The sequence below is a fragment of the Heterocephalus glaber genome, unplaced genomic scaffold, assembly GCF_053883595.1.
Source record: "Heterocephalus glaber isolate CG9 unplaced genomic scaffold, H.glaber_assembly_v1.0 deba00001481, whole genome shotgun sequence".
Classification (NCBI taxonomy): Eukaryota; Metazoa; Chordata; class Mammalia; order Rodentia; family Bathyergidae; genus Heterocephalus; species Heterocephalus glaber.
In genome coordinates, this window is record NW_028258317.1 from 11,235,315 (window position 1) to 11,247,842 (window position 12,528).

At 36.8% G+C, this 12,528-nt stretch overlaps 1 protein-coding gene across 13 annotated transcripts in view; it reads right to left on the bottom strand.

Annotated features, from left to right (window-relative positions):
• Positions 1–12,528, bottom strand: part of Invs (inversin) — a 174,671-nt gene that overhangs the window by 49,965 nt on the left and 112,178 nt on the right. For all 13 annotated transcript variants that reach the window (XR_206094.4, XR_002389442.2, XM_021244616.2 and 10 more), the window contains 3 exons: positions 11,892–12,121; positions 5,586–5,692; positions 6–218 (listed from right to left, as the gene is read on the bottom strand). Coding sequence is in view for 11 of the 13 variants with exons in the window: in XM_021244616.2 (XP_021100275.1) it covers positions 6–218; positions 5,586–5,692; positions 11,892–12,121 (550 nt within the window). In the remaining 2 variants the exon portion in view is untranslated. The remainder of the gene's footprint in view (positions 1–5; positions 219–5,585; positions 5,693–11,891; positions 12,122–12,528) is intronic.

Below are 12,528 nucleotides of genomic sequence, written 5' to 3' on the forward strand. Positions count from 1 at the left end.
CTTACTTGGCAGCAGCATCTTTTCTCAACTGTTCATGCTTCATGAGGAGGTTCTTCCGGTCTCGGAAAGCTTTCCTGACCTTGTACCCTTTGTAGACAGCTTGGATTTTGAAGGCAGCAATGTCTTGTATGGCTGCAATGGACAGGGCACCATGCTCCAACATGAACTGGATCACTTCATGGCGCTCACCAAGCAAAGCGTAATCAAGGGGTGTGTACCTGAAGCAGGTAGGAGATTTTTTTAAAAAATGGAATGTTATTCACGGCAAAGTTAAACAAGCAATATTATCATGCAGCAGAAAGAAGCCTCATTCTGAGATGAGAGACTTCCCCCAGGCAAAACCACCTTCTCTAGTCCAGGGCTGATCCTGTTTCCTCAGTGGGGTGAAAAAAGATTTGAGGGTCAGGTGCTTTCTGCTACTGACCATGTCAATTTGTTCACTGGCTCACAAACTGGAGGTCTTGGGGAACACAGGATCATTTTCCTTCTTTCCCATGTGCCAAATAATTCCTGTTCCTATCTGAAAAGCGACTGCAAATTGTATTATGTGAGAGTCTTACATTTGAGCCCACAGTTACTGATAGTTAATGCTCATGAAATAAAAAATATACCTCCAAATGGACAGATTCAGTGTATGATAGGGACGGTCCTTTAAATCACTCCAGAAAAGATACAGTATTAATAAATAATGTTGGTACAACCAGGTAGCCATCTGGGATGAAAGAGATTCTCATATTGCATCTTATACCAAAATAAATTTTTGATGGAGCAAATATCTAAATATAAAAAGGAAACTATGGCTGGGGATTTAGCTCAGTGGTTCCAGTGCCTGGCTTGCAAGTGCAAGGTCCCAAGTTTGATCCCCAGTACCAAAAACAACAAAAAAAAGAACAGTGATAAAAGGAAACTATGAAGGTGCTAGAAGATCTCATGGAAGACTAAAAAATATTGAAGTGAGAAGTCCTTTCTAAAAAAAAGATGCAAAACAGAAACCATATGAGACTGATAAATATGAATACATAAAAATAAAATTTTGCAGGGCAAAGATAACCAAGTTTTTCTTTTTTAAAAGAAAAGAATTACTTTATAAAAATGATTTCTATTTTAAGAATTCCAAACAGTGAATAAAAGTACAAAAATGAATTAAAAATAAGCTCCCAATGATGATAACGATGAGTGTCACTTCTTAAACAATTTACTTGATGTTTCTAAGCCCCAGCTTCCCTTATCTGTGAAACACGCTAATACACAGAAGATGCAGCAATGAATATAAAGGAGACTGCATTGTGCCTGGCACAAAGGAAGCAATTAATACATTTCAGTTACTACCCTGTAATTTATTATTACCGGACCTACACTGCAGCTTACTCCATGATGCCATAGTTGCTGATCATAAATCATATTACTACAGGTCTCAAATTAGTATTCATGAACACCTAGTGACTGCCACTGATGCCGCGTCCTCTTCAGGTGACAGCGACTAGTCAGTGCAATCAGAAACAGGAGGAAACGATCAGCTGATTCAGGAGGTGGAAAAATGATTATGGGGATGCAGGATTAGCCTCAGAATCATACAATGATTACAGAAAAACAGAAGTAACCTCTCTTTAAAACTTACCTAACAATCACAGTGAGACAAAAGTAACAGATTTTCAGAATAAGAATGATTTGGTGACTTCAGTAGGGAAACCCTGAGTTCAGAGTCCCAAGTGCTGGAATTAAGGAACCCTCACACCTCAACTTGCCACTACTGTTCAGAGACCAGAAGTCCGTAAGTAAACAGGCCTGTATAAACTTTCAAACATTATAAGTAGATGGTATTTTGTGTATTCAGAATTTTTTTTAAGTTTACTATTTATTATAAAATGCCTTTCACAGCTGTACTTTCACTAATGGAAAAATTACAGTACTATTTAAACATGGTGTATTGTACGAAAAAAAGACACCGAGGCTCTATAAACAAGATGTACAGAGCTGTATAAGAAAAGATGCATCGTAAGTCCAAGAGGCAGGTCATAAGTGTGAAAAGGGTGCCTCAGTCATAAGTCTGGATAGTTGTCATTAACAATCAACATAACAGGTAGGTCATTAATCAAGGAATATCTGTACTAATAAAAACTAAAAAACAAATCAATGTGCAAACAACGTATATATTTAGTAGGCTTGATAATTTTTCCATAATTATTAATAGGTAGTGTTCTTCATATATAGAGAGACACAATAGTCAACATTTGGTTTAAGAAACATAGAACCCAAATAATGCCTTTACTTAGAAATATGACAAAAGGAAGTAACATGCAGCATAATATGCCCTAAAGAATGATGGACTGTTGCCCATCAACTGGAGACTGGATAAAGAAAATGTGGTTTTTTTATAAAATGGAGTACTACTCAGCCATAAAAAATGAGAAATTAGAGACATTTATAGCTAAGTGGATGCACATTGAGGCAATACTCTTAAGTGAAATAAATAGGACACACATGTATAAATACTGAATAGTTTCTCTGGTGTGAGAAACTGAAAGTGTAAATAAGGACTAAATGTATAATAGGTAATGTGAAATAAGAAGAAAAGGGGCAAAGGGGAAGGAAGTGGGAGGGCTAGGGGAAAGGATAGAAGGGAATGGGATTAATACGAGAAAATGGAAAAATAGGAACAAAATCTTTGTAAAAAGGGAGGAATGGAGGGGTCGAAGGGAGGGCTGGGCAAGGGTGAAAAATAAGAACCAAGAGAGAATATGTAAAGGTGCAAATTTCCAATGATGAATGTCATTATATTGTACACCTAAAATGTACCAATGATTAGAATAAATAATCGATAATGCAAAATAGGAAGAAAAGGTTCAAAGGGGTAGGGGTAGTGGGAGGGGCAGGGGAAAGGAAAGAAGGGAAAGGAAAAATGATGAGAAATGGAAAAAATGGAAATAAAGTCTTTGTAAATAGGTAAGGGTGGAGGGCGTGAAGGGAGGGCTAGGAATGGGGAAAAAATAAGAACCAAGATGCATTATGTAAAGGTACAATTCCCACTGAGAAATGTAATTGTGTTGTATACCTACAATGTACCAATAAAAGAATTTAATACAAAAAAAAATGATGGACTGGGAGTTGGGAGGCCTGTGTGACCCTAGGAATTCTTTAACTTCTGTCAGCATCTGTCTCCTCATCTGTAAAAACAGAAAAAAACAAAGGGAGAACTAGATTCCTTAGGCTGCTTCTGCTTCTGGATTGAAATCACATCTTAAATATTTTTTAGCATGAAAAAATTATATTTTATTAATGAAAAATTTAAGCATAAAAGTAGAGAATATCATAGTAATCCTCTAAACACTTGTTTCTCAAATTTTAATGATCAGAAAGATTTCTTTTTGGTACTGGGGATCGAACTCAGGACCTTGTGCTTGCAAGGCAGGTGGCAGCACCACTAAGCTACATCCCTGTCCCCAGAAAGATTTTTTTTACTATATTCACCTTTCCTGATCGATTCCTTTTTATTTTTGCTGAAGTATTTCAGAGCAAATCTTGAAATTCCTATCATTTCATCTCTATGCATTTTAGTATTAATCTAAAAATAATAGGAATTCTTTAGTAAATCTAATGCTACTCTACAATCATATTTCCCCAAGTTTTCTCAAAAATGTGTTTTATTTATTCAAATTAAGATTTTCAGAAAATTTTTTATTTAAAGAGGTAGAATCCAAATATCTAGCAAAGTTATAAGATTGAAGTCTACACATAGGGTTTAAGCAACTGACCACGTTATTATTATTACTACTCAATCTTTCTTTATCCAAGATTCAATTTAGAAACATTCGAGTACTGTGAATAGTCCCATCAATGTTAGAGTGTAGCTGTCAGATAGTTATTGACTAAAAGCCAGCAGGAGTCGGCAAAAATTATGTCTATACAGTGTACATCAACTGCTTAGTGTCAATGCATAAGAAGTAAAAATTAGCACTACATTGATGGTAACCAGCCAAGAAACACTGTAGATAAAGACAAGAGATAATACGTAATTGGACTTGCCACGTGGGAATTGTCTGATGGGCTCAGTAGAATGACTAAACCAGAATGTCAATAAACATAAAAGGCAGTGCCACCTTCTCACATTTGTACATCAAGGTGCATTGCTGATGAAACATTAAAAGAGACTAGGATATGGCCACTGTCTCTTTTTATCTGTGTATTGGCAAGTACAGTTTTTCCTTCGGTCTTTCGGTCTGAAATTAACATATGCTTCTTCCAGGAGGCAGTAAGCACCTTAATTCATGCAGTTACTTAGGTTTGAAATTCAAAGCTTAGTATGTAAATGGGAAGCGAATTAATAAAAAGTGTCTTTTCCTTTTTTAAAAAAGCAGTCAAAAAATAAATAAAATAAAAAGAAGCAGTCAAGTAGCAAAGCTGTTACAGAATACTATTATAGCTCAGTGGTTCTGTGGCCTGCCTCACAAGAACAAGGTCCTGAGTTTGAACCCTGGAGCTGTTAAAAAAAAAAAAAGAATACTATTTTGGAATAAGCTTTTTTTTTTGGTACCGGAGATCAAACTCAGGACCTTGCGCTTGTGAGGAAGGCAGTGGAACCACTGAGCTAAATCCCCAGCCCGTGGAATAAGCTTTTTATAGAAACAAGTATCACTAACTTTTAAGAGTCTTAATATTTACATTTTTTAAAGAGCTTCAAAGAGAAAAATATTTAGTTCTCTCACCAATGAGGACAAGTTCTGAAGGAAGTGAGAAAGGGACTGGTTCTAGGAAGGAAGAACATGGTTCCACTGAAATGGCTGCCTTAGAAAAGCCCCCCATTCTCTATTAAGTTTCCCACTTGCTAACAAAACAAAGAAGCGGCAGTGGCTAAGAGGATGGGGATAGTGTCATAACAGGGGTCACTGTAGTCAGAGCATCAAACCATGAGCACTGACAACTAACCAACCTGGCTGGGAGGGACCTCGGGTATGGAGGGCTGATCACAAATAGCTGTTACCTATGAATTACTATAATCTTTCTAGATCCAAGACCAGCATTGCTTAGACTTCACACTGTGTCTGGTCCTTTTCATTGGGTCTGGGTCTTTGGATAACAACTTGAGCATAACTCTATGATCCTTATATTATTCAAGAAAGCTATATTTATAGATCAAGTGCTGAATTTACATCTTAGAGTCTCCGTGTTTTCATGCTACATCGTGGCACCATTTGGTCCCTTGATAATATCCTCTTCATCAAGAAAAGTCTCTAGAATATATAATATATTCTGCTGGTCTAGATGAATTCCTGGTCAATCAGGTCATTCCAGACTTCACTGACCACGAGCCAGACAAAGGCACAAGTTTCCTTATCTGCAAAACACAAACTTGCACCAAGTAATAGCTAAAGTTCTGAATAGATACAAAATGCCATGATTCTAAATCAATGTTGCATGGAAATTTTGCTCGTTTTTTTTGGTTCAAGACTTCATAAGTGTTTTGCTTCCTTATGAATATATTTATTACTTCTGAACCAGTATCTAAACATAAGATCATTTTAACCTTGCAGAAAGAATGTGAGATGAACAACAATATATGATTAAATTTTTTTAAATCAATAGCTTACCTTTCTTCATTGTTTTCCATCTGATTAGGGAAAGCAGCAAAGTCTAGCAACAATTTAATGGCATCAAGGTATCCATTGTTACAGGACCAGTGCAAAGCTGTTCTTCCCTACAAATATGACCAAAAATGAAGAACACCTGGAGTAAGTAGATTTGGACATATGGGTATTTATGCTAATTCAAAAATATAAATGATTCTTCCCCAAGCTGTTTAATTATCAAAATGGATAATATTAACTACAGTGTGAAGAAAAGAGATGGCATCTTCACCAAGTGTTCATAGTGTGAAGTTAGGGTTCAATACCACTTCTGTAATATTCCAGCCAACAATGCAAAATTTGAGACTAATTATGAGAATATAAGACAAAGCCAAATTGAGTCAAATTCAATAAAATAAATGACCTCTATTCTTAAAAAGTTCTAACATCACAAAAGATAAAACATCATGATGCACTGCTAGAGATATATTGAATATTATTAAAGGTGCACAACTCTAAATCTGTATACATCAAATAACACTGCTTCTAAATATATTGGGCAAATTTGACAAAATTAAAGGAGAGATAATCAAATTCATAATCACACTGGAATACTGTAACTCATTGTTTATATTAGTTGATAGGAAACACTGACAAAACCACACTAAAGATACAGAAGACCTAAACTACATAAATTTAAAGATTTGCCCTAAGTAATATATATAACATTATTTATTATATATACTTATTTATATTGTATATGTAAAACATTTACATATAAAACAGTTATATATATATATATATATATATATATATATATATATATATATACAAAAACAAATATATGAAATCTGTCTATTTATCTATTTCATTCAACAATGCAATGGACAAAGAAAAGCAGTTCTTGTCTTGGTGTCCAGGAAGCAGAGAGCAAAAAGAAGAGCCAAGGAGGAAGACACATGCTCCCTCTGACAAGATCCTACCTCCCAACAGCAAGTCAGCTATATTGGCCCCATGATTCAATCACCTCCCAAGAACCCCACCTAGGAGCACATGAGGCCTTTGGGGGACATTCTAGATTGAAAGCATAGCATTCCTCCCTTGGCTCCCAAAAGACTCATGTCCATCTCTTTGCACAAAATCCATTTAGTCCATCTCTAAGAGTTGCCAAAGTCCTAACTGTTTCAGCACTGCTGAAAAGTCCAAGTCCAAAGTCTCCTCTTTAGCAAACTCAGCCATGAGCCCCTATAAAAATGAAAAACAAAGTTGAGCACTGCCAACATATACAATGGCACAGGGTAAATATTCCTATTCTAAAAAGGAGAAATAGGGGGACAGAAAGGAATGGGACCAAAGCAAGACCAAAATCCAGCAAGCAAACATTAAATCCCTTAGCTCCATGCCTAGAATCCAGGAAAAGAAGTAGCAAGATGTGAGCTCCAAAGGGTTTGAGCGGCCTCACCCCTACTGCATTGCCAGTTGCCGCCCTTATGGTTTCTCTCTTGGGGTGGCTTTGCCCACTCCACTGCCTGTGGCCTTCCTCAGCAGACATTCTATGTTCCCAGCTTTTGCAACTTCTTAGGGTCTCCACCGCACTTTTGACATCACTCTTACAGTTCCACACACTACCCTTTCAGGGGTACACTGCCTGGTCTCCAAGGCTTTCTTTTGAAATGTGGAGAGAAGTTCCTGACCCTCCCACTCTTGCATTTTGCATAAAATGATCATAAAACCAGTACCATGTGAATGATGCCAATGTCTGCTGCCAGCCCGAGCAGTCACCAGGTCCTCTTGGATCGTGGCTACGCCTGCCTGGAGTACCTGGATGGCTGAGCTTCAGGAAATTATTTAGTAGCTGGCACTGAATGAACTGGGTCCCCTAGGACTCTCTTTTCAAAGTGGTTTTTTATTTTTAGGCCCTCGAGCCTGTGAAGAGTTGTGAAGAATATCCTGCTGATTCCCAGGATATTCTCCAAGCATGGCATTCTTCTTATTGTCCTGATACAAAGTACTTGGCTTCTTGTTTTTTTTTGAGGCAGGGCCTTGCTCTATAGTTCAGGCTATCCTTGAGCTCACTATGTAGCCCAGGCTGGCCCCAAACTAGGGGCAATCCTCCTGCCTCAGCCTCCCAAGTGCTGGGATTATAGGCATGTGCCACCATGCCTAGCTTTGGCTTCTTTTTATTTATTTATGCTTTGGTATTGGGAATTGAACTCAGGACCTTGTGCTTGCCAAGCAGCTGTGGTGCCAGGCATTTTTTTCCCCCAGTACCAGGGATCGAACTTAGGATCTTGCACTTGCGAGGCAGGTGCGGTACCACATTGGCTTCTTATTTATTTATTTTTTGGTACCAGGGATCGAACTTGGGACCTTGTGCTTACGAGGCAGGCAACGGAACCACTGAGCTAAATGCCCGGCCCAACATTGGCTTCTTTTTAATGATAATTTTTTCAGCAACCAAATTCTCATTTGTGAAAAACTTTACAGAAGCCAACTTTATAGGAGCTTCCTTTCTGGTGAAATTCAAAATTTCTAAAATCACTCAGCTATGATTCTCAATGTAGAGCTGGCTAAAAGCTCCCAACAGTACACATGCCACAGCCCGAATGCTGGAATCCCTTAAAATTTCCTCTGCCAAATTAGTTAGTCTGCTGCCCTTAATTTCAATTTCCTGCAAAGTCTCAGGACATAAGCAAAATGTAGACGAATATTCTGCCAGAGCATAACATACACAGTCCAAGTGTCGACAGAATTCTTACTCCCAACTGAAACCTCTTAAGCCTGGTCTTTATCATCTGAATCTTTATTACCATTCTAGTGAGCTCTGACCAGAATCTCCCATCAAGCTCAGCTTACAGCATTCTAGGGTTTTCCTAGCCAGCATCTCCAAATCTTTTCAAACTCCTCCTATGAATCACTTCCAAAGCCTCCTGAACCACCTGATCAGGTAAACAGCAACAATCCTCCTCCTCAGGTAAACAACAACAATCCCACAAAATCTGTCTTAGTCACTTTCTTCATTGGTGAGACACAATGCCCCATGCCTACAACTTAAAGGAGGAGAGCCAATTTGCAGAAGTTTCAGTCCATCTTTGGCTCGTTTAAACACAGAAACAGTACAGTTGACGGCCCGGGGAGAGGAAAGCTGCTCATGTCTTTGCAGCCAGGAAGCAGAGAGCAAAAGGAGGAGCCAGGGAGGGAGATATATTCTTCAAAGTCAAACCCCCAGTGACCCGCCCCCTTCAACCAGACTCGACTCCCAACAGTCAGCTATGTCATCCACATGATTAATCATCTTCCAAAAGCCCCATCTAGAAGCATATGAGGCCTTTGGAGGACATTCTTGATCTAAAGCATAACAATATCCTTGGTAATAAAGAAAGACTAATATATTCTCCATTCTAATCCCTGGTACTTGGGACTGCATTATGCTACATGGGAAAGAGGAATTAAGATTGCTAATCAGCTGACCCTGAGCTGGGGAGAGGACACTGAAATATGTGGACAGGCCTGGTGTAATCACAAAGGTTCTTACAATGGAAAGAGGGATGTAGGAGGGTGAGTGACAAAGTGATACAGATTGAGAAAGACTCAACTAGCTACTGCTGGCTTTGAAGATGGAGGAATGAGGTCATGATCCAAGGGGTTTGGGCAGCCTCTGGAATCTGGAAAAGTTAAGGAAATGGATTCTTCCCCAGAACCTCCAAAAGAAATGCAGCCTGACTGATACTTTGATTTTTAGCTTAGACTCCTTTTGGACTTCTGACATCCAGAACAGTCAGATAAAAAATTTGTATTCTCTGTCTGTGTTAATTTGCCACAGCATTAACAGGAAACTAATACGATTAATTTAAAAATGAGGAAATGGTCAACTGCTTGGAAATTAAACAAAGTACTTCTAAATAATCTATAGTTCAAAGAATAAATCACACTGTAAAGTAGAAAATATTTAAACTAAATGACAGGGAAGGTATAATTTAACCAAACTTGTAGGATTCAGCTAAGGCAGAGTTTAGAAGAAGCATGCTTCAATACATATTAGAAAAGAACAATGGAAAAATCAATAATTTAATCTTTCATCAAAAGAATCTAAGGAAAATAAAGAATAGTAATTCAAACCTGAGGAAAGCGAATGGCAGGAAATAATAAAGATAGGAGCAGCCACTGAAATAGTAAAGTCAAAATATAGAGTATCAATAAAGACAGAAGTCCTTTAAAGAGTAAAATAAGACAGAAAAGTTCTAAAAAAAAGAGAGAGAAACTATATATTACCAATGCATAGAACTAATATGAAGAACTTACTATAGGTCCTATAGACATAAAAGATAAGCAAATATATGGATGACTTTTCACAAATACATTTCACATTTTGAGTAAAATAATAAATTCCAATTTACCAAAGCTGAAAGGAAAATAATTAATAAATATGAACAGCCTTGTAACTATTTTTTTGGTACCAGGGATTGAACTCGGGACCTTGCTCTTTCGAGGCAGGTGGCAGAGCCACTGAGCTAAATTCCCAGCCTAGTCTTGTAACTATTAATGGAACTGAATCGGTTATTAACAACTTTTGCACAGAAAACAAAAACCAAAACAACAACAACAAAAAAAGACCAGAAGACTTCAACAGTGAATTTATCCAAATATTTAAGGACAAAGTAATATGGATCTTACATAAATTTGTTATAAGAGTAAGAAAAGAGAGACTATTTCCTTTTTTTATAGGCTCAGCATTACCTTGCATCTCAAATCTGACAAATACAAGAAAGAAAATTTATAGGCCAAATGTTTTGATGACCAGAGATACAAAGATCTTAAAATATAAGCAAATAAGATTCCCCAATGTATAAAAATTCTTAATAGACGATAGATGGGGCTTACTCCAGGGATGCAAGAGTGGTTTAACATCTGAAAAAAACCCAATCAATATAATTCACCATTTTAATAAAAAGGAGAAAAATATGATTTGTTGATAAATGCATAAATAGTATTTGACATAAACCTATTTATAATTTTTAAAACCTCCTAGCACCTAGAAATACAATTTTACTCAATAGTGAAATATTAAAAGCTTGACCTCTGAGAATCTAGAATGAATTAAGGATGTCAGCTACCAACAATTCTATTCAACATTGTATTGGAGATTCTAGATAGTACAATAAAGACAAAGAAATGAAAAGCATAAGGGTTGAAAATGAAGAAATAAAAATATTATTCATACAGCAAGATGCTGTACATAAATACTCCAAAATACTACACACAAAACTAATACAGCTGGGTGGTAGCTTAATATACTACCAATGTAAGAAATGGGCAACTTGGTAAAATATAAAAGGTAGGATAAATTATAAAAGATTCATTCCTAATAACATAAAGACAGGGGTTTTAGTCTACATATTTTTATTATGCCATTTTTACACATAGTAGCAATCAAAAACTTGCTGAATGAGTTAATAATCTATTTTCTGACTTAGAAAACATAACTTATGGTAATATTTTTAAAGAGTTAAAATAAGCTAGCCTCACAAAAGTCAACACTTGCTAAACTGAGAGAAACTGACACATTACTACATAGCTAGGGATAGTATAGATTAACCAATACCTTTTAGAAATCACTTTGGCAGTATATATCACAGCCTGATCATATCATATACCATTTGTGGCTTTGATTCAATCATCTCACTGAGAAGGAATTATTGTAAGGGAATAATCCAAAAAAGGTTAAATGCACAGAGAGGATTCTTGCAACATTATCTATAACAATGGAAAAGCAATCAAGAGGTCTAAGAGTTAAGTGAGGCTTCTCATTTAAATGTAAGGTTTGGGTTAAAGACACATATGCATCCTGACCTCCCAATCCCAAATACCATGTTAGGGTAATTATCTAAACCACATGAGTTTCAATGGAGTAATAATAGTCGCTATAGAGTTGTTCTAAGAATTGAACGTGCTACTACACATAAAGCTCTTAAACTTTTGTAACATTAAGCATTCATGAATATGAAAAAGAATGTATATCAAATGATAAAATGTTGGCAATAATTTTAGGTGAATAAAAGTGGTTTATAAAACCATAAAACATATTTATATACATATACCATCTTTTTTTTACAAAAGTTATAAAACTATTCCCAGTTTAAACTGTGACCACGTCATATACAGATATACATGAGGATTAGAACAGAACATGGACAAATAAAAGATGAACCAGTTTGTGGGTGATCTCTTCATTTGGTAAACTGTTGACTTGTTTTATTTAACTTTATAACAAAGAAGAAATAGTCCAAACACTTTGTAGCAAACAATATAGAAAAGACCCAGGATCTCTACCTCTTTGTCTTGAATATTAGGGTCTGCATTATTTTCCATGAGCACAGCCATGCAACTGATATATCCCCCATATGCAGCACACTGCAAAGGAGTTCTTCCTGCATAATCTTGTACATTTGGATTGATCTTATTTTCTATCAAAATCTGGCAAACTTCAGCATTTCCTCCCAGTGCTGCCCAATGTAGAAGTGAATGTCCATCTTGGTCAACTAGATCTACCCTTGCTCCACCTGAAAAGAAAAAATTATAATTAAAATGTCTAATGTATTCTTACCAAAAAGAATAGAAGCTGGGCTTGGGATGTAGCTCAGTGGTAGAGTGTTTGCCAAGCATGTGTGAGGCCCTGTGTTTCATCCCCAGCACCCAGCACCAAAAAAAAAAAAAAAGCTAAATATAACAATAGTCCCTTAATGCACTTATATGCACTTCCTACTTCAGGGTTATACAATAAGCCTGTATTTTGGTCAGGATAGGAATGACTGCTCTTTTATAGCAAATGTCACTGAGGATCCAGTAGTGAGGAACTTTTCCAAAATCAAACAGCTACCAACCAACAGGGGGAGCTTGAGAGAGATCTGGAATTTTCTGATGTAAGGTTGAGCACTTTCCTTTCACCCTTCTGCCTCAGTGGATCTCC